Here is a 22,184-nt window from a genome sequence, read left to right on the forward strand (position 1 = left end):
CTGCGCTCCCGGAGGCTCCAGGGCTGGGCAGGTCGGGGTGGATAAGTTTGGGGAAAGCGTCCCTGTGTTGCTCCCTCTGGGCACCTGACAGGTGGTCAGGCCTGTTGGGTCCCAACTGGGACAGGTGCTGTACAACTTCATCCCCGCCGCCCTCAGCGCCCCTGTGTAGGAAACCTATTTTGTGCATTTCAGGGAGCAGGAATCCAAAGCTGGGAGAAGGGACTTGCCCAAGGCCCCTTCTTGGGCATGTGTCCTGGCTGAGCCTGGGACCTGGTGGTCTGAGTACAGAGGTTCAAAAGGGGTTTGAACCTGGACGTGGTCTAGGGGCCAGGGATAGCTGTGAACCCCTCTAAGCACCCTCAGGCCATTAGCCTTACCTTCCCCTTGCAACCACCCAGGTGGTTTGGGACATCAGAAAACCTCGCAGCCACATGAGAGCTGTGTCCTTCCCCCAGGACTCTGACTTCCAAAGGTGCCCGCAGCTGGGCACAGGGCAGGCGGTTCCGGCCATTCCCAGTGAGCGCCAGCGAGGACAGTGGCCAGAGGCGGGGGATTCCGGCCGGAAGGGTAAGGCCGGTGGTGCTCTGGCAGGCTAAATAGCTATCTGCGATGGTAAAGAAAAATTGAATTGCCCTGCCCGGTTTGGCTCAGTGGTTAGAGGGTCGGCCCTCAGACTAAAGGGTCCCCCGTTCAATTCCGGCCAAGGGTATGTGCCTTGGTTGCAAGCTCGATCCCCGGCTCTGGTCAGTACATGAGCGGGAGGCAGCGAACCGATGTGTGTCTCTCACATCGATGTTTCTCTCTCTCTCCTTCCACTCTTCCTGAAAAAGCCATGGAAAAATATCCTCAGGTGAGAATTTTTTTTAAAAAATTGAATTTATTTAAGGAAAACAGGATGGGGAATGGGGATATCCAAAGGGAAGGGCTACACAGCACTGAGCCAAAGGGTATTGGGTCCATGATGGCAGCAAAAATATACTTGGGACAGTGAAACAGGAGAGCCTAGGCTGAGCGGTGTTGGCTCACTGAGAAGTCAGAGAGAGAGAAGGGGGCCTAGGAGACAGGTTCAGGGGGTAAGCCCGGACAAGCTGCCCCTGCCCATTGCTCCCCTGGTTGCAAGTCCCTGGGGCCCCCTCGGAGGGAAGAAGGGGGATGGAGATGGCGCTGGTGGCTCCCCTAGTGGGGAGCGCACTCTGGGTCCTTTGTCCTGAGCATATTTATCTCTTTCTTGCAGGTGGAAGTCTTAGGGGAGGTCTCAGAGGATTGTCTCAATAGAATATCAGCTTTCCAGCTGTGCTCTTTCAGGGTCGTGGTCTCCACTGATCAGTGGGTGCCAGGGCAGGGTCGTTTGTCAATGTAGCTGGTCCTGAGGCAGCCACGGCACCACTTGTCTGGTTTTGCTGCATTTCTGGGCCTGGAGCTGAAATACAACTGAGGCCTAGATGTTATCTTTAGGGAGGAAACGCTCAGGGGGTCTAAAATGCAAGACCAGCGGGATGCTGGGGGAGGACAGGTCACCCTGGGGACAAAGTTCTTGTTTTCCCAGCTTTTCCCCTTGCTAGGCATCCGGGGCTTCCGCCCTGGTGAGTTTCTGTACCCAAATTTCTATATCTGGGTTTCTGTACCTGGCCCACCTAACACTCGCCACGTTGAGGTCTCTTCTTCGATGAATGATCAGCAGGTTGAGTGATCCATCAAATACCAGGACCAGCTCAGGCTACAGGAAGTGTCTTGTTATGCCCAGCTGCACCCCTGCCCTCACCCTGCTCACTGCCATGGGCCCTCACCCAGCCTAGTGAGGGCTTGTCCCTTTCCAGTTCAGCTAGTCCCACGACTGAGACCAAGGCAGGGTGCCCCTCATGCCCTGCTTACTGCCAGAAGGTAGCACCCCAGACAGCGCAGGTCTCCTAAGGTCCCAAGTAAATTTCCGTTTCCAGGAAGAAGCTCTCCCTGACCTCTTAACCCAGAGCAGCCTCTCCCTGCCTTGCACTCGTGGCCTCCACAAAACATTCTACCCCTTGGGAAGCACACAGCCATCCACGCCTCCTCTGTCATCAGATGATTATTAGGCTATCCAGTTTGCATACAGCTGAGGCATTAACTTTTGGGGTGTCCCTCTCATCTCCCAGCACCATCAGCCCCAGTGCCTGGAACAGAGCAGACCTCACTAGCCAGGAAGCCCCCGATGGCAGGGACACTGTCCTGGTGACAAGGTCATGAGTGCTCCGTGAACATGTGCCGAGCTGCACGTCTTTCTGATTTGACATTGGAAAGGACAGTGGCCAGGGCCCTAACCTGCTCACTAAGTGTCCAAGGCCCTGCAGATGATTTCCTGGGGACGGTCCCCTGGATGCCGGTTGGAAGTGATGTTACTCCCCGTGGCCCTGGGCTCGGCCTGGGTTTGTGATGATGATGATAGAGTCCTCACTGTGTGTTAGGAGCTGCCTGAGCGACCATTGTCTCCTGTATCTTTCACCTTGACCCCAGTGGCCGTGGGCCTGTCGGCCTGGCTCTGAGCTAAGGACCGGCCTTCCCCGAGCAGCCCTGACAGGGAGAGGGTCTGAAAGGGCTCAGCTCACGCGTGCATCCCCTGGCCCAGCTCCTGAGGGGCCCTCCGAGGTCCTGACTGCTTCCCCAGCTCTCGGCTCTCCCCCCTCCCCCGGCCTCCTGCCTCCCCACACAGCCCTTCTTGCTCAGCATTTCCCGGAGCTCTGTGGGTGCTGGGCACAGACCCACGGCTGCCTCAGCATCTATGGAAGGCCCAGGACGCATCCATATGCGTGTGAAGTGCTGGCGTCTGCAGAACAGAGGAAGAGACCTCTGTCTGAGCGGTGCCCAACACCACAAGGACACCTACAGTGTCCCCTGGACCCCTTCCCCTCCCCCAGGCCACAGGCCCCCCAGACTCCTCTGCTGTGACCTCACCAGTGAATGAGGGAGAGGAGGGGTCAGGGTGCACAGCCCCAACCCCTCCCCAGAGACAGTGAGCTCCTCAGTGCAGCAACTCGGGAGCTCAGAGGGTGGTCGGTGGGAGGACAAGGTCCCCCAACCCCAGCATTTCCCCTAATTGACTGGACACCTGTGCTGGGCGCTCAGAAGACACCAGGGACACAGCCAGGGCCAGGGCAGAAGACAAGCGTGGTCCCCGAGGCGCCTGCATCTCCATGGGCCAGAGAGACGTCAAGGGGTAACTCGGGAATGATGAATAGAGGTATTAATTAGCATAAATAATAAATAGGTCCAAACTCGTGCTCAGATGGTTATGGGTGAGCATCGATTGCTGCTAGTCGGCACGTGTATGAGTCTGCTGTTTTCATATACATGTGACCAGGACTGAGCTCGGGGACAGGCAGGTGACGGATGCCCGGTCCGGGGGGTGTGTGTGTGAGTGAGCGTGTTAGAGGAGGGTAGAGTGAATGTACGTGTGTAAGTGAATGATGGTGTGAGTGTGTGTGTGTGAGTTGTGTCTCTGTGTGCGAGGGTGTGTGCGACAGTTGACAGTTGTGTGTAACTGTGTGGAGTATGTCCAAGTAAGTGCATGTACCCACGCGTGTGTGTCTGTGTGTCTGTGAGGGCGGATGCGTGTGTGTCCATGTGGGAGTGTGGGTGAGGTGTGCAAGGGTGTGAGTGACCATAAGTGATGTGGGTGTATATTGTGTGTGCATCGTGAGTGACAGGATGCGTTCGAGTGTGCTCTGGCTATGGGAGCGTGTGTGTGGCGTGTGGGTGTGGTATGAGTGTGCCTGACGGTGTGTGTCCCCGAGGGTGTATATGCGCGTGTGCCGGTGGGTAAGGGTGAGCCTGTGTCCACGCGGATGTGCGGACGTGTGTGATGTGACCGTAGGCGAGCCCGTCTGTGGGTGTGCGTAGGTGTAACGTGAGCGTGTGTGAGCGTGTGTGAGTGTGCGCGTCTGCGTCTGTGCATGCAGGCGTGTTGGTGGTGTGTTCGGACTGGAGGGTCTTTAAGGTGCCTGCTGGATGGAGATTCCCGCGGCCAAGTCAGGTCGGTAAGAGCGGCGGGGGTGGCTTGTCCCAGCCTGGTTGCTGGGCGGTCCCTACCGGGGCGCCCGCCCCTGGCACCCTCGGGGCTCTGTCCCTCGGGCCCAGCTTCCCCAGCTGAGCCTCCAGAACTACGGTTCTGAAGGGGAAACGCCCTCCCCTCGGGCCTCGTACCCCCCCCAGCAGGAGCTGGAGTGCCCGGGGGTGGGGCCCACCCTCCTGCCCCCCATCGTGGGGGTGCGGGCCCGTGTGCGGGCGGGAGGACGGTGGCCGAGCCCCCACCCCGCGCACCCTGCGGGGGAGGGAGGGAGGCAGGCAGTGGCAGGCTGGGCGCGGCGGGGTGCGGCACTGGGAGTTCTCCAAGGTGCTAAAATAAACCCGGCAAGGATCAGGTTTCCCGACCGAAATAACCCAAGAGCAGCCTTAGAAATGAGAACTGAGAAAGCGATCGGGGAGGGAGCCTGGGGTGGGGAGGCGGTGGTGGAAACGCTCTCTCAGGGCTCCCTCCCCATCCTGGTGGGGCACCCCGCGCAGTCCCTCCCTCCTGTCCCCTCCGGCTGTGCGTCTCCCCCGGGCCGGAGTGGAGCGGCTCACCCCCTCCCCTCCCCTTCCTTTCTGGGACCATCGCCCCAAATAACCGGCCTCCTCTTGGCAGTGGGTCCTTGATGCCAAGGTGTGTAGTAGATTAGAAACCAGACTCCAGAGTCAGACAGCCATTCATTCAACAAATGTTTATTGAGCACCTGCTGTGTGCCAGGCACTGCCTGGGCCCCTGCGCCCCTCGGCCCAAAAGGGAGCAAACAGACGACAGTCCCTGCCCATCGGTCGACAGTCTACAAGGAAGGCACAGCCGTGAGCACACGGGGGATGAGTGTGGAGCCCGTTACAAAGGATGAAGGCCAAGGAAAAGAGCAGACGAGGGTAAGGGACGTTGGGGTGATATTTGAGTCCCAGGGCACCACACTGGGTCACTCCGTTGCCTGGATAGAATCTCTCTGCCCCCCCTCCCCCCGAGCTTTGGTGTTCGAGTTTGTGCAGCGGGGACCCAAAGCCCATCTGTGCGGTTGCTGTGATAGTGAAGGGACACGCACTGAGCCGAGTCTGGCACATTTAAAGACAACAAATCTTTACAAGTGTCTACAGTGTACAAACTGCTCTGGGTCCCAGAAGCTGTTGGAAAACCTCTCCAGCTCTCAAGTAAGAGGCAGTGTATCCAAGTGGTTAGGGACAAGGGCTTTAGGCTGAGACCGGAGCCTGACTCCTGGCCTGCCTCTTACCTGGCAAGTCAGCTAAACCCCCCACTGCGCCCCCTCTAGCGATGGACTACGCGAGAACAGGGAGGCTGTGCGGGCCAGGGGCCAGGTGGGGCAATAGTCCGGGGGTGGGGGGAAGCAGACAGGTGGTCTGCAGGCATAGTGCCACCCCAGTCATCTTCGCACTTCCCACTGGTCATCGCCTGGGGCTTGGCACACAGCAAACCTTTAAAAATGTCCCATGATGCCCTGGCCAGTTTGGCTCAGTGGTTAGAGCATCAGCCCTCTGACTGAAGGGTCCGGGATTCGATTCCGGCCAAGGGCACGTACCTCGGTTGCAGGCTCGATCCCCGGCCCTGATCGGAGCTCGTGTGGGAGGCAGCCGATCAATGTGTCTCTCCCACATCATTTCTCTCTCTCTCTTTACCTTCCACTCTCTCTGAAACAAAAAGAAAAGAAGAAATATATAAATAAATAAAATTAAAATGTGCCATGAGCCTGCCTGGTTGGCTGAGTGGTTGAATGTGGACCCACGAATCCTGGTTCAATTCCGGGTCAGGGCACATGCCTGCGTTGCGGCCAAAACCCAGTAACCAGAGCTCGATCCCCAGTAGGGGGCGCGCAGGAGGCAACCAGTCCATGACTCTCTCTCATCGTTGATGTTTCTCTCTCTCTCCCTCTACCTTCCTCTCTCTGAAATCAATAAAAACATATTTTCAAAAAAGTGTTCCATGAGTAAGGGGGTGAGTGACAGATGAGCGACAAGCCGGCAAGGACCAGAGAAGCGGTGAGACACATGGAAGACAGCTCGCTGCAGGCTCAGAGCCACAGGGACCAGCTAGCCCACATCCCAGCTCTGGCCTCCACCAGCTGTGCGGCCTCGCAGGAGCTGTCGCCACCCTCGCATGCTCTTCATCTTCTCAAACGTGGGAAAAGTGCAGGCGGACTTGCCCTGTCAGCTAGAAGCACCTCCAGACCGGCCATGCTCTCCCAGGTCTGGGCACCGCAGCGGGTGGCTCAGGCTGGCCCTCAGACCGCGGGTGCATCTGAGCCCGATGTTTGACTTCACACTTGTTTACGTTCTGCTTTAGTGCACAGGGACGTAGGCACGAGGGTGGCTATGCCAGAATAGTGCCGAACAGTCACGAAACGGAAACAACCTACATGTCCAATAACAGAGGGTCGCTTACATAAACTTCGGCCCATCCACATAACAAAATGACAAACCGCCATTGAAAAATGATGGGTTGTCATGGAAATATGGCCAGGTTATATTTGTTAAATAAAAATGGTAGGTTGATTTTTTAAAAGGGCATATAATACAATCATATTTTTAAATGTGTATTTTATGTGTGTGTGTATATATATATGATATACATAGATACCATTTGTTTAATGTATTATTTCTGGTTATTAAAGTAATACCTGGTGGTCATAAAATATTTCAATAATTGGAAATGAGACAAGTGAGACTCCCTTTATAACCTGACCATCTCGTGTGAACAGAGTTCATCTCTGGGCAGTAGGTTTCCACTTATATTATCTGTATTTATTGAATTTATTGCAGCAAGCATGTAACATTTTGATAATAAGAAAAAAATAAGGCTATTGGTAAAATTACACTGTTTTATAAGCTGGCTAGTTATTTCATGGGTGTGTCTCAATATAAGAGACACATCCTGTCTCCCCAACAAGACTGCAGAAAGAGATCAATGAAAGTATTGACTCAATGAATGAATGAATCCTAAGACTCCTGAGAAGGTGTTCATAAAGGGATGGCACCTGCTTCTCTGCCTCAGAATGTGAACAGTGTCACCTAAACTCACAGAGAGAGGAGCAGGTCTCAGTCTAAGGGAACCCTACACCCCCTATACCATACTCTCACCAGCCCCCTGAGGGGGAAACAGGCCAGGAGGGCTAGAAGGACTTGCCTGCAGTCACTAAGCTAGAGGTTGCTGAGCCAGGGTTGGAACCTGGACTATCTCCCTCCAGATCCCACTCTTAACCGCTCTTGGGCCAGAGCCCCATTGGATTCCCTGGCCCTCCCCGGCATGGAGCCCACTGTGGCCCTCAGAACCTGCTGGCAGCTCTGGCCAGACCAAGATGCTGACACAGGCCTCTGGATATTAATAGCCCCTCTCAGGGCTGGGCTCCTCTGCCCCTCCTGAGGTGAGCCCAGGTCATGGGCCCCACCCAGGGAGAGTGGGGTGAGTGCCCTGGTGGAGAACTGAGGGAGCATGTCCAGGTCCCTGTCATCTGAGGGGTCTGAGTTCAGTGACCCTCGTGTCCGACCCTGGGGATTTCTTGGGAGTTGGACCTCCCCTCTTTGGGGCTTCCTAGCTGGAAGCCTTCAGCCTTTGAGCCTCAGCTTACTCATCTGTAAAGTGGAGGTGATACTGCAGCTTCACAGGAAGGTTGGTTATATGGTCTATAAGCTACAATATGTAGAGAGCTCAGTACACTCTCATCCGTGTATTCTGTGCACATGTTCATGCACATCTGTCCAGGGTCCAGGATGAGGCAGCACATTCATCATGCTGCGCCCAAGAGGAGGGATGGGACACAGTCTGGGACGTCCTCCTCTGAGGCTGCATCTGAATGGAACACTCTAGAAAAGGAATTCCAAGGAGTCTGCAGGGAGCTCCAGACTGAGTGCTCCTGGAGTCCGGCTTCGTGCCAGCCAGGTATGGGGTGGGGGCTGGACCTTGGGGCCGGGTCCTTCCAAAGGGGGCACTCAGAAGGGAGAGAAGCTGTGCCTCGTTTGTTTGTTAAACAAGATCAACTCCCAACCCACAGTGTTGAAGGCTCAGTGTGTGGCAGGGACTCTGCTCAGCCGTTTACAAACATGGTCTCATTGACCTCACAGTGGGCCTTGGAAGGCCAAGCTATCATTCCCATGTTACAGGTGGAAAAACCGAGGCACAGAGAGGCCAAGTGACTTGCTCAGGTCTCACAACTCAGCTGGTGGTCAGAGCCCCAGGCCATTCCTTCCTCACCTGCCTAACTCTGGAGCCCGTGGGCTGGTTCCCTGTGGCCAGAGAGCATCCTTTCCTTTGGATGCTCTGCAGCTGGTCCTGGGGAAGCTGGGGGGCGGGCCTGGGCTTCACAGGCAGGCTCTGTGATTGGAAGGGAAGTCTTGCCTCCACCCCCGTTGAGCAGAGAGGCCTTGGTTGCCGTGAATAGTCAGATCAGGGCATTTGCTCCTGACTCTTCTGGTTGCCCCCCAGTCCAGGACTAGTCGGCCCTAAAGGGCTGTGGAGACTTTGGGTTCCTGCAGCCCCCAGGTGGGTGCAGGGCGTCCTGACTCAAACCCTGACTCCTCCATTGGGCCCTCTCGGGGTTTGCAGCCTCTCTTGCCCCCTTAGCTTCATGAACCAGCCCCATGGGCCTCCGAGACCTCACATGGGATGGGATAGGCCCTCCCTTGCCCAGACCTCCACCTGCTCTTCCTTCTGGGGGGAGCCCTCCCGGACTCCAGGCCAGCCCCGGAGCCCTGGTCCTATTCCCTCACACTGCAACACTACATGTCATTCGTTTACTCCCCACTGGACTGGAAGCTTCTTGGGCACAGAGATGGAGTCTGTCCTTTGCTGCCGTGTGCCTGGTGCCTAGCATGGTGCCAGGCGCCCGGTAACTCTTTATGGGCTGCCTGAAGCTACTCCAGCGCTCCCGCTCCCGTCCTTCACACAACTCAGGACAATGGAGGCCCTGAGGGCAGATCCATTCCCAGCTAATGAATTACCCCTCCCTCCAGTGGAAATCAAATCTCACAGGCTGCCATTTCATTGGACTGTGATGCACTGAAGCCAAATTCAAGACTGATTAAAAAAAAAAAAGGCCAGCCTGCCAGCTTAATGAAATGCTGCCACAGAGGGGAGGGGCTGGGCCTGGTCCCAGCAGCCCCAAGATGATGCTTTTAATGACATCACCCACTCCATCTGGAGCCCAGGGAGACCTCTGGCCTCGGCTTCACTGTCCAGTCCATGGGACCAAGTCCAAACTGCCCATGGGACAGGCAGGCCTGGCTCGCGGGGGCCCGGACTGCTCGGAGGGAAGCTGGGAAAGGCAGGGCTTAGTCCCGAGCCCACATCTGGGCCTCTGGCCTGACGCCCGGCTGAGGCCAGAGCAGCAGGAGGACTACATTTCCCAGAGCCCCCAAGCCTGGGGAGCGAGCCATTGGAAGATTTAAATAGCCCAGGCCCGAGGCCGGCGCGGCTGGGGACTCCTCCGCCTCCCGGCGGCTCCATTGGCGCCGCCCGCATTGGTGGGCTCGATTGGCTGCCCAGCTGGCACTGACGTCCCTGGGAGCCCGGGCAGCCGGAGGTAAACAGCCATGTGCGGTCCTCCACGCTATATTTAACTGCTGCCTGGACGAGGCAGAGAGGCGGGAGCGGTGGCGGCTCTGGGGGCGGCCCTTGCCTTGCGGAGGCCCTCGCAGCCGGCCTGGCACCGACCCTCCCAGTGCCAGCGCCGCCATGCCAGGCTCCCAGACCCGGGCCCGGGCCCGGGATCGCAACAATGTCCTCAACCGGGCAGAGTTCCTGTCCCTGAACCAGCCCCCCAAGGGGGTCCCGGAGCCACGGAGCTCAGCTAGGAAGGCCTCGGGTCCCTCGGCACAGCCCCCACCCCCCGGCGACGGCGCCCGGGAGCGGCGCCAGTCTCAGCAGCTGCCCGAGGAGGACTGCATGCAGCTGAACCCCTCCTTCAAGGGCATCGCCTTCAACTCCCTGCTGGCCATCGACATCTGCATGTCCAAGCGGCTGGGGGTGTGTGCTGGCCGGGCCGCGTCCTGGGCCAGCGCGCGCTCCATGGTCAAGCTCATTGGCATCACGGGCCACGGCATCCCCTGGATCGGGGGCACCATCCTCTGCCTGGTGAAGAGCAGCACGCTGGCTGGCCAGGAGGTGCTCATGAACCTGCTTCTGGGTGAGTGTGCCCACCACCCGCCACCCACCCCTCCGGGGCCAGCGGGGCCTGGGAAACAGACTGGGACAACCTAATGAGGTTAGGCAGGAAGGGTGCCCCAGAAATGGGCCAGCTTCCGGCCTGGGGAAGGGGGAGCCAGGGATGCGCGGACGAGGGGCCCTGCGAAGTGGGGGCCCAGCAGGAACTACTGGCCCAGGGGCAGCGTGGGGGTGGCGCTGGAGGCTATGGCCCCGAGGCAGATGGTGGAGTCTGGTGGGGTTCTGGTGGGGGTTCTGGAGTGTATCGCCCATGCACAGGCTGGGGTCCTTGAATTTTTGGGCTGCTTGCAGGCAGCACTTGTGAGCTGCCCCCATGCCCCCTTGCCTGGCTCTGGGACCTTGCCAGCTGCCTGGGATGGTCCCATAGGGACTAGGTGTGCAGGGGGTTCAGTGTGGTCACCCACACCCTGGTGGCCTCCTGAAATCCATACCTGCTGCTTCCCTGGGCAAGGTGCCAGAGGAGAGGGCCTGGTGAGCTGGTCTTTGGTTTGTAGAAGCCACGTGCGACCCATGCGGAAGGCAGGCCCTCCCCTCCAGCCGGCGTCCTTTCAGGAGCCTCCGGGTCTCCCCAACTTGCCTGGGGATCCTCTGCCTCCACCCTCCATGCTAGGCCCGTGTCCATTCCTCGCCCTTCGCAGCACGGCCACCATTCAGGGCACAGGTGGGCTGGGGTCCCAGGCTAAGCAAACATGGACGAGGGGTCCCACTTCCGAGAGGGTATGGGTTGGACCACTGAGCAGTGTGGTCCCTGAGGAAGTTACGATACAAACGTGTCTCCCAGCTCAGGTCTCAGAGCGTCTGGGGATGGGCGCTCTGTGGGTGGGACACGGGGAAGAGGTACCCGTCAGACGCTTCCTGCAGGAGGCGGTCGGGTGTGGCACCATCGGTGCTTTCTTTTTCTTACTACTAAATTATTTACATTGCTCCTTATTTGTCTGGAATAAACAGTCCCACGTGGCGCTAGCATCATTCCCACTTTACAGATTAGGAAACTGAGGCCCCTGTAAATAAGCAACCCAGCCGCGGCTTCAGAGCTGGAGACTTGCACTAGGTCCGCCTGCCGTCCAGGTCTGTGTGCTTTCCAGGCACCACGAGAGAGCAAGGTGGCCCAAGGCGCCACGTTGGGGGCTTCTGGGGCAGAACCCTGCTCTCCTTGTCCGTGGCCTCCCCAGGGCCCACTGCAGCGTCCCATGGAGCACTGGAGGTTAGGTGGCCTGGTGTCAGAGGACCAGAGGACCGGAGTGGAGAGCGTGCTCGAGCCTCTCCCTGGACCCCGCTGTCCATAGGGTCCCGCCCGGGTGATGGTGGTAAATTCCCTAATGTGCTCAGTGTTTGCTGTGTGCCCGCGTCTCCATAAAGCACACCATGGAGTCTTAGCTTCCTCAGGCCCATGAGGGAGAGGCCATTAGTCTTCCCCACTTAAGGAGCAGAAAGGGAGGCACAGGGAGATGCAGCTAGTGGGCGCTGGGCCAGGGTGAGAACTGGGAGCGAGTCAGGTTCAGGCGGGACCAACCGCTGCTGTGGGTCCAAAGGTGTTTGGTTCGAAGAATGGCCCGAGATGCCTCCCTTCTTGAACGACAGTCGTTTTAAGTTTTTTAAAACTTCGTTTATTGAGCTTCATTCTGTACCAAATACTATGCCATGAATGTCCCAAATGATTTAAAAATCTTTTTAATGACCTTATAAGGTAAATATGAATACACCCACTTTACAGATGAGTTCACTGAGGCTCAGAAGGGTTAAGGGACTTGCCCCCTCCACACAGCAGTACGTGGTAGGTTGGGGACTCAAACCCAAGGCCTCCAGACAGCACACCCCTCACCATTCCCCTTGCCATCGGCCTGCAGGGTGCTGCTGTCCTCTAGTTTTTGGGGGGGTGGGGCTTGGGGGGTCTTTCAACTCTAGAGCACAGGCTGTGAGGTCGGACTGGGCTTTGTCCAGGCCCCTGCCTGAACCTGACTTGCTCTGTAAACTCGGTCAAATCAGTTTCCATCTTGGAGCCTCAGCTTTCTAATCTGTACGTGGGGTTTCAGGGATGTGGTGGGGACTCAGGGGGAAAGCCAAGGAGCCAGGGAAGAGTCCCAGCTGGGCCTTAGCAGCTGGCAAAAGCCGGGGCTCCAGAGTCGGCGGACCTGGGTGCAAATCCCAGCCCTCCTGTGGGAACTCAGGCAAGCGACTTAGCCTCTCGGAGCCTCACTTTCCTCATCTGTCAAATGGGTTGCCGGGCACTTCACTGAAGAATTACGCACAAAGTGCTTGGCACATACGAATGCCAGCTAATGCCAGGGCGGCAACGATGGTCACTATCACCATCACTGTCACCATTACCAAAAGATGTCCCAGGTCCAGACTCCCTCCAAGTCCCCTCCAAGCTCTAGACCCGGGAGATGACCCGATCCCTCCTATATCCGTCCCCTGCAGCACCTGGCGTAATGATCCCGAAGGGAGCCGGGCGACGGTGACCCAGGCCCACCCCAGTTCACCAAGCCCACCTGGTTTCCTCGTGGGCCTGGCCTTGGTGGAGAATGGCCTCCGCGTGGTGTCGCCACGATCGGTGGAAGCACCTTTATTGAGATCTTCCTGACCATGAAAACCGTACACTCTTTTCCTAAGTCATTTCTTTACGGTGGTGAAATATGTATTACATAAAACTCGCCATTGTAACCATGCTTAAGTGTGCAGTTCGGCGGCACTGAGCACATCACATTGCTGTGTAACCGTCACCTCCCTCCGTCTCCAGAGCTTTCTCATCGCCCCAAACTGAAACCCTGTCCCCGTTAAACACTCCCTTCCATCCCTCCCCCGGCCTGGCACCCACCCTCCGCGTTGTCTCCAGGCATCTGACCACCCTGGGGACTCCTATATGTAGGATCACACAGTACTTGTCCTTCTCTGACTGGCTTCTTCCATTCAGCATCATGTCCTCAAGGCTCACGTTTCTCGCGTGACAGTGTGTCCCTCCTTTGAAGGCTGAGTAATGGTCCCTGGCGTGGCTGGGCCGCGTTTGTTTTCATTGGCCGTCGGTCGATGGACTCGTGGCCGCGCTGCCGTGTGGCCTTTGTGACGATGCTGCTGTGAGCTCGGCGCCTGCCTGCCTTGCCCTCGGGTACAGAGCCAGGGGTGGGATTGCTGGGTCCAAGGATAATTCTATGTTTAGCTTGTCGAGGAGCAGCCGCACCCTTTTCCACGGCAGCTGCACCGTTTTCCGCCCTCACGGCGCGAGGGTTCCCATTTCCCCACAGCCTCGCCAGCACCTGTCATTTCCCTTTTATTAAAAAAATGATATCCAGTGCGCTAGCACCATTTTTAAAAAAATATATGTTTTTATTGATTTTAGAGAGAGAGGGAGGGAGAGAGAGGGAGAAACATCGATGAGAGAGAGAAGCATTGACCGGCTGCCTCCTGCTCGCCCCCTGCTGGGGATCGAACCCGAAACTGGGGCGTGTGCCCTGACCGGGAATCGAACTTGTGACCTGTTGGTTGCTGGGTCGACGTTCGACCAGCTGAGCCCCACCGGCCAAGCTGTTGCTTCCCGCTTTTTTAAATAATGGCCATCCTGATGGGTGCAAAGTGGTAGTGGTCTTGCTTTGCACGTCCTTAATAGTGATGTTTTGCACCCTTTCCTTACACATTCTTATAGTCAGGAAAATGCAAAAAAATTACGCGAAAAGATGCTGAAAAAAGTGAGCACCTCCCGTAACCCCCTTGCCTGGGAATAGCCCCCACTGCAGGTTGGGGCGCGGGCCTCGAGCTTTTTCTGTGCGCTTACTAACGCATTACAGGTCTCTCAGGTGAGCCCTGCAGGGCTTGCCCAGCTTGACCTTGTTCTCACGGCCCCTGATGCAGCTGCTGGGCCCTGTACCTCCCGCTGGGCTGTGAGCTTTCCTACGTCCCCCCCACCAGCCCCTGCTCCCCGCCCCCAGGACAGCTTAGGTGACAGCCCCTCCTCAAGGCTTGTATAGACTGTCCCTGACGGGTGGATATTTAGGCTGATCCCGACCTTCGCTGCCAGGAGCAGTGATGCTGTGGGAGGCGACACCCCCCAGCTCTGCAGAGGTAGGACATTCTTCCTGCCCTTTCCCAGCTTCTCTCTCACGGTCTCAGTGCAGCTCAGCCAGCAAAACAGCCTGTGTCCCGGTCAGTGTCCCCGTGGGGGCCCTTTGGCGACCCCCGACCAGGTCAGTGCCCTGAGGCACCGTCCAGGCAGCTGCCCCTGAAGCTGATGCAGAAGTGAAGGAAGGAGGGGGGCCGTGGGCAGGCCCCGGGTCTGCACTGTCCCTGCCCCAGAGCCACCCCCAGCAGCGTGGCGCTCAGCCGGGGGCATAAACGTGCCATAGACCTTCTACGCCCGTGACGACACCCTTGTACCCGGACAGTCTGCAGAGACAGAGCCAGTTTTAGTATCTGGGTTCTTCAGGTGAGAAAACCGAAACCTGCAGTAATGAAATTCACTCAGAACCACTCAGGCTGGGGACATGGGGAAGGACCCTCAGGACTCCCTCCCACCCCCCCTCTCTGCCCCCTGCGAGCCTCCCCAGGAGCTGGGGCCTCCCGGAGCCGCGCACAGGCTTCTAAGATGGCTTTCTGCATGTGTGCTGCAGCGACGCAGTAGGCGCATTCGCACCGCTGTGCAGCCGGCCATCTCCAGGACTTTCTCATGTTCCCAGGCTGACACCCTGTCCCCAGGAAACACTCACACCCCTCCCCTCCCCCGGCCCCTGGTGGCCTCTAATCTACTTTCCAGCTCTGTAAATCCCCTTATTCTAGGGACCTCCTATAAGTGGAGACCCGTGATATTTGTCTTTTGTAAAATAACTTTTTTAAAATGTGTACAGGCGATGTGTATTTGCAGTGAGAAAAGATTTTAAATGCAGAACGACAGAAGGACAGCAATAAAAATCACCCTCCGTGTCCCCACCGGCAAGCAGCACTTGGTCTTGTTTTGCAGAAGCGGCGCCCTGCTGTGAGCCCCGCTGGGCGCCGGCCTCGCCTGCTGAACACCCCCAGCTCCCCTTCAGTGGCTATAAATACACCGGCCCCATCCTTCTCGGCCCGGAGGCTCCCCGTCTAGACTTGGCCACAGCCTGTTCCGTCGTCTGCTTAGGGGCACTGGGTGGGCGTATGTCTCTCGGTGCTGTGGAAAGTGCCTCGGTGGGCATCCTTTACCGGGGGTCAGGTGCGCGTCCCCGATTATTTCCCGAGGACACACCTGCAAATGGAGCAGACACCTTCCTAAGACTGCGGCCAAATGCCCTTCGGAAAGTGGCCACGGGTTTACCCTGCCCCACAGCACTACTGGCTGGTGCCCGCCTCCTGGAGAAGCCAGTGCAGGATCCAGGCAGGGTCAGCCCCCAGACCAGAAGAGCCAGGACCCCGCCTCCCAGCCCCAGCCAGCAAGAAACACGGCCCCCAAACCTGTCCCCCTCACCAGCCAGCAGGAGCCCCATCTTTGCTCCCTCCCCAGGGACAGGTGTCCGGTGTCAGGACTTCAGGGCCTGGGGAATAGTTGTGCTTCCTGCATGGGGGGGCGGGGGAGGCAGGCATCTCAGACCCCAGCCCAGTGAGAGGAGCTGAGAGTGGGGAGTGTGAGGCCCGAGGGCTGCTTGGGCCCTCAGAGTCGCCTCTGGGATGATCCCCACTTTGTCCATGAGGGGAGGGAGGCTCCAAGGGATGGACGTGCCAAGGTCATGCCATTTGCTAGCCTCCGACCTTGAAGCAGCTCTGACTCTGAGGCCCAGGTACAGAAGCTCTGCCCTAGTTGGCTGCAGTGAGCAGAGGCCCGGGGAGGTTAAGTGACCTACCCCCGGTCACACAGCAAGTCAGAGGCAGTGGGTAGCAGCCACTCTCCTGACCCTGGCACCTGAGCTGCCTACCTAGCAGACCTTTCCTATGGGGGCCCGCGAGGCCTCCCCCCGAATCCAGGAGGGAATGTAGGTCAGGGAACTCGACTGGGCCATGTGAACAGGATTCACGGAGCCTTGAGTGATGGCACCATTTGCTGCTATTTCTGGGCCCAGACTATGTGCTGACAGTGTCAGAATCAGTCACACTGAGGACTGGCTAGGAGGGGAGAGCGGCCCTGAGGGCCGAAGGGTGGGGAGGAGGCTCGTGGGAGGTTATTGACTTTGCTGGCTGCCGGTCCCTTCCTCAGCCATGTGACACCTTGCCAGCTGTCCACCAGCCCCAGGCCTGGCCCACACCCGACACATCCAAGATCCGAGATGCCCCAAAACTGGAGGTTAAGTGAATGAATGAACCAGGCACAGGGTGGGCTGGGCCAGCTGTAGAGATAAGCCGAGGTGCCTACAGCCGTGGGTTCCTGGGCCCTATGACATGGCAACTTCCAACTGCAGGCTGCCCCACAGCACGTGGAGAGCACCCCGGCTTGTTTTAAACCCGCGCCCTGTAGACGGCCAGAGGGTCTGGAGCAGTGGCTGCCGCCGGTGGCAGGGTCAGAAGTGATTTCAGGTCTTTTGTGAATGTTCTACGGTGAGCAGCTACTGTGTCACTATTTTCAACAGTTTTGGGTTTTTTTTTCCAGAGTGAGAACAGTAACAGGCCACCGCAAAGTCTCCAGGAACCCTCCCGCGTCAGGCACAGCGACGCCTTCTCGGACCCTCGCTGTGTGCCAGGCACACGGGGACCAACCTCCTTCATAGGAAAAGTCCAGAATAGGCAAAGCCACAGACAGACAGCAGATTGGGGGGCAGCGGGGCGGGGTGGGGGGACGAGCAGTGGCTGCTTAATGGCTGCAGGGTTCACTTTGAGGTAGTTGCATCCTGTGAATGTGCCAAATGCCCCTGCACTGTGCACCTAAAATGGTTGGTTGTGTATCACATGAGTTTCACCTCCACTTTAAAGAAATGGGGACGGTGATGTCCTGTTCTCAGGATTGGCAGGGGCTTCAGTAAGGCCCTTTGAGGAAAATCACCAGCCCAGGGTCCCATTTGCCAGAACTCAGATCCTCCAGGTGCCCTCGGGGGCCCATGAGCCCCGATCCCCACTGTCATTCAGCAGCTTTGTTGACCGCCTCCCAGCGGAGAGCAAACCTGGCCCTGTCCCTCGGGAGTGCACCTTGTAGGGGGACGGGAGGTGAGAGAAACCGGTGAGGGAATGGGCGACATGCGGGGCGTGCGAAATGCTGTAAAAAAAATAAATAAAGCAGGGAGGGGGAATAGCGGGGGGAAGCGCTTTTGTAAACAGGTGGTCAGGGGAGGCATCTGTGCTGGAAGAGGGAGGGAGTGCGCTGTGTGAACATCCCCGGGAAGGGCATTCCAGGTGGAGGGAACAGCACGTGCAAAGGCCCTGAGGTAGGACCTGCTGGAGCTCGGTGTGGCCGGAGCGAAGAAGGCTGGGGGAGGGGAGACGGGAGGAAGGCGGAACTGACAGCCCCTCCGGGCCCCTGTCCCCTGCCACAGCCCTGCTCCTGGACATCATGACGGTGGCCGGCGTGCAGAAGCTCATCAAGCGGCGTGGCCCGTTCGAGACGAGCCCCAGCCTGCTGGACTACCTCACCATGGACGTCTACGCCTTCCCCGCGGGGCACGCCAGCCGCGCGGCCATGGTGTCCAAGTTCTTCCTCAGCCACCTGGTGCTGGCGGTGCCCCTGCGCGTCCTGCTGGTGCTCTGGGCCTTCTGCGTGGGGCTGTCACGAGTGATGATCGGGCGCCACCACATCACGGACGTCGTCTCGGGCTTCATCATCGGCTACCTCCAGTTCCGCCTGGTGGAGCTGGTCTGGATGTCCTCCAACACCTGCCAGATGCTCATCTCCGCCTGGTGAGCCCGCCCTGGCCCCGGGGAGCGGCGAGCGGCGAGGCCCCCTCGGGGTGGACTGTGCGGCTCGGGCTCCTCCGCTCCCTCTGGGCTGGAGGCTGGGGGCCGCGTGCGGGCCCACCGGGTGGCCGGCATGCCTGGTTGCACCACTGCCCCTGCTCTTGTGCCAAGGCCCAGCGTGGGGACAGCCCTGCTTGGCTTCTGCGCTGCAGGTAACAGGTGAGACCCGTGACGGCAGGAGAGGGGCCGAGTCTCGTCTTGTCCTTTCATCATCGTGACTGCTGACTTCTTGGCTGTGCCCACCGTGCCACAGTATAATGCCTGGCAAAATACCCCAACCTTACCACCCAACACAGGTGCCATTATCGGTCATCGATAGCTTAGGACAGCACCTTCCAAAGGTGCCCCACTGGACACCAGCCCGGGAAGAACAAGGGTTTTGTGGTCAAATACACTTGGGAAATGCTGCATCCTCTGCCCCACGTTGGACATTGACAAGGGTTGTTACTGTCATAAAGGCTCTGACAAGTCCTGCAGAAAAGCTCCCTGCGGAACCTTGTGTACCATGTTTCCTAAGCTTATTTGACCACAGAACCCTTTTCTCGTGGAATAGCTATTAACCCCTACGAAACTGCCATTTCCTCAAGCTCATTTTGGGAGATGCTGTCCAGGAGCCGAAGGGCCTGAGGTGTAAGTTGGCCTCTCCCAGCGCCGACCAGTGCCACCGCCTGTGGAGAGCCCACAGCCTGTGGGCATCAGTGCCACTTTGGCCCTCAGGGGCCGGACTCCGTGTGACCTAATAGGTCGTTTCCAAGTCAACTGTTATGTATGTGCATTTCATGTGACAATACAGATGATATGCAAGGGGACCCGCTCCTGAGTGGTTTTTCTTTGTGGGATGCGGGTTTCTGGGCAGGAGAATTTCTGTCAATGTGGGGGGGAGTCTCTGTCAACATGGGTGGGGGAGGGGGTTAGGGTTAGGGGAGCTGATTTCTTCATTTCCAGATAGGCCATGGTGTCAGCTGGTCAGGGAGCAATGGGCTCCTGGACTTTCCCAGGCTGGTTGGTCTCTTCTCCCTGAGGCCCCTGTTTGGGGCACCCTCCATCCCCCAAACCCTATACTGGCCACTCTCACTGTGATGCTGATAGAGATCCCCCCTGGGGGCCAAGACCCTCTGGTCTCCAGACTCCGCACTGCTCCCTGCTGACTTGGTTCCTACCCCTGGGGAAACAGAAAAGTGACCAGGCAGGCACGGTCAAGCCCAAGGATCCGGCTCTAGCTTTGGGCTGGGGATGGGCTGCCACCCTGTGAGGCCCACAACCCTAGCAGGGGACCCGGCACGCAGGATTGTGAAAGCAAGAATGAGCTGCTTGGGCCATCCCCCGCCCTGCCCTACCCCAGGAAAGACCACTCGCCTCCCCCGGGCACTCTTGGACGGGGCAGGATGCCTTGGGGCTTGGATGGGCAGGTGTCGGTGGGGAGTGGAACCTAGAGGTGGGCACCTGCCCAGGTCGCGGTGGGCCTAGTGCTGGCTTCCGATCTCCTCTCCCAACCATGGGGATTAAGGGGGGGTCCTTTCCCCAGCTGCTGCTGTGTCCTGGGCCCCTCATGTCTCACCCCCTGGAAGGTCCGTCCCACCCCCAGGGAGGGAGGAGGCAGTGAGGAATAAGGCTGATTCCTCCCTGGAACCTTGGGTCTCTCATGGTCTTAGCCTGTCTGTCTCAAGGTCAAGGTGTTTCTTTATTATTATTATTTAAAATATATCTTTATTGATTTCAGAGTGAGAAAGAGAGAGAGAGAGAGAAACATCAATGATGAGTCATTGATCGGCTGCCTCCTGCACGGTCCCTGCCAGGGATTGAGCTGCAACCCGGGCATGTGCCCTGATCGGAAATCAAACAGCGATCTCCTGGATCCCAGGTCGATGCTCAACCGCTGAGCCACGCCAGCTGGGCAAGGTTTGGGCACAGCCCCAGGGCCAAGTGCCCAAACCTGCCGAGGCCTGAAGCCTGAGGTGGGGAGGGAGGGCAGGAGCGAAGCCCAGGTGGTGCCAGTGGAGCTGTGAGCCAGGCCTTCTAGTCGGGCAGCTGTGGCCTCGAAACCCTGCCCTACCGCCCCCCGTGGGAGTGGGGGTTATAAACCTTGCCAGCTGCAGGTAAATCACGGGTGACAATGACAGTCCCCATGGCCCACGGATGGGGAGGAACTGATGACGAATGGGTGTGTTGTGGTAAACAGAAAAGTGGTCCCCCAAATCTGCCCACATCCTGATCCCCGGAACCTGCGACTACGATACATTGATGGCACTGGGAATAAAGGTGGCAGGTGGCGCTAAGGGTGCTAATCACTGACTGTAAAATCGGGAGACGAGCCCGGCTGACCCAGGTGGGCCCAATGGGATCGCAGGGGTCCTTAGAGGTGGAAGGGGAGGAGGGAGAGAGGTCAGAGCTGTGTGAGGACCCCGTCTGCGACGCTGCCTTTGAAGATGGAAGAAGAGGCCACCAACCGAGGGTGTAAGTGCCACTAGAAGCTGGGAAAGGCCCAGAGCCGGGTTCTCCCTGGAGCCTCCGGAGGAACCAGAGCTGCAGCACCTTGATCTTAACCCTGTGAGACCGGTGTTGACTTCCGACCCCAGACGGTAGGTAAGATAGTGAATTGGTGTTGTTTTAAGCTGCTAGGCTTGTGGAGATCGGTTACAGTGGTGATCAGACGGTAACCCAGGCGCCTGGCACAGTCGACCCCGCCTGTATCAGTGGCCACGAGCCCCACAGCCCCTCGCCCACAACAAATGCCAACCATCCAACCTGAGGGCTCTAGAATCATCCCGCCCAGCAGCCTCTTTTCACAAATGGGGACACAGGCCCAGAGAGGGTGTCAGGGCCACACCGAGTGCCCCGGGCACTATGGAGCCTCCCCTGAACTGCCCCCTAGGCTCCCTGGCTCCAGGCCCTAGATGGGCAAGGGGCAAAGGTGAATGGACCCCTCCCGCCCTGCGTGCCCTGAGCTGTCATTTCCCCTCCCTGCTGTCCAAAGTGGTTCTCCAAGTGGGGAGAGGGGGGCTGACGAGGTCCCCCCACCTGGATCTTCACAGTGTCTCCATTTGACCTCCAGTAAACTTCTCATTTGCCGAAATAAAGAGCGGGAAGTGGGGTTCAGGTGATGGTGGGCCAGGGGTGGAGACGCCCTCGCCCAGAACACACCATCGAGCGTGTCATGGGTAAATTGTATCTCCCTCCCCAAATTCATATGTTGAAACCCTAACCCCCAGGACCTCAGAATGTGGCTGTATTTGTAACTGGGGCCTTTAAAGAGGTGGTTAAGTAAAAATGAGGTCATTAAGGTGGGCCCCGATCCAATAGGACAGGTGTCCTTACAAGAAGAGAAAATTGGACACAGGCACACCCAGAGGGAGGGCCGGTGAGGACGCAGGGAGAGGCGTCTACGAGCCAAGGACCTCCAGCCCCCAGGACTGCGCGTGTGGGAAAACACGTTTCTGCTGTTTAAGCCACCGGGCTGGTATTTTGTTCTAGTGGGCCTGGGAATACAGTAGGTTTATCAGGTCAGCTGGCTGTCACCTATCACCGCAGGAAGAGCAAGGCTCAGCGGAGACTGGGACACACACCAGGTGAGTTTGGGGGCACCACACTGCCCGGCCAAGCTGCTTCCGAGTCCCCCAAAGCCCTCCACATGGTGAAGCCACAGACGCCAGCTCGGGGGAGATGAGCCCCTGCCCAGGGAAAGCCACTTCCCAGGCTAGGCAATTGGTCCAGGACGATGTCCTTCCCTGCCTGGGGAAAACCCCGGGAGGAGCGGGAGAAGGGGACAGCGGGAGCTAAAAGATGCACGAACTCCCAGGCCAGCTGCCGTCTGGCTCCAGGAAGAGACTGGACACCTGGCCTGCGCTTCGGCCTGGTGTTCATGTAACCCGCGTGGGAGCCACGGGCTCAGCCGGGCGCCGAGAGGCCCGCGCCCTGGCCGCGCTCCACCCGCCCTCCCCGCGTGCGAAAGGGGCCACCTGACAGAGGGCTGTCACGGGGGCGGTGACGCTGGGCCCCGGTGCCTGGCACGAGGGTAGAGCTGGTGCACACACCCCAGCCTCGCTGCCTGGCCAGCCTCGGTGTCCCACAGGTGAGTTTACCCACGGGAGAGCTCTGCTTCCTCCTGCTCTAAGATTCTATAGCATGCGCATAC

The 22,184-nt window shown here is 58.3% G+C and overlaps 1 protein-coding gene across 1 annotated transcript; it reads left to right on the forward strand.

Moving 5' to 3' along the window:
- The first annotated feature begins 9,452 nt into the window (after positions 1–9,452).
- On the forward strand, positions 9,453–18,860 carry PLPP7 (phospholipid phosphatase 7 (inactive)). Its single transcript, XM_081151202.1, has 2 exons — positions 9,453–10,178; positions 17,635–18,860. Exons 1-2 carry the CDS (start codon positions 9,728–9,730, stop codon positions 17,997–17,999), a joined length of 816 nt encoding a protein of 271 aa, XP_081007328.1. The 5' UTR covers positions 9,453–9,727; the 3' UTR covers positions 18,000–18,860.
- The last annotated feature ends 3,324 nt before the right edge of the window (positions 18,861–22,184 follow it).

This window comes from Miniopterus schreibersii (assembly GCF_964146895.1).
Source record: "Miniopterus schreibersii genome assembly, chromosome: 11".
Lineage (NCBI taxonomy): Eukaryota > Metazoa > Chordata > Mammalia > Chiroptera > Miniopteridae > Miniopterus > Miniopterus schreibersii.

What these genes read in the sequence shown, in the direction of transcription:
- PLPP7 (XM_081151202.1), top strand. Translation starts at nt 9,728, where the DNA reads ATGCCAGGCTCCCAGACCCGGGCCCGGGCCCGGGATCGCAACAATGTC. An exon ending in GCTCATGAACCTGCTTCTGG is followed by an intron (nt 10,179 to 17,634) that starts GTGAGTGTGCCC and finishes CCCCTGCCACAG; the next exon opens with CCCTGCTCCTGGACATCATG.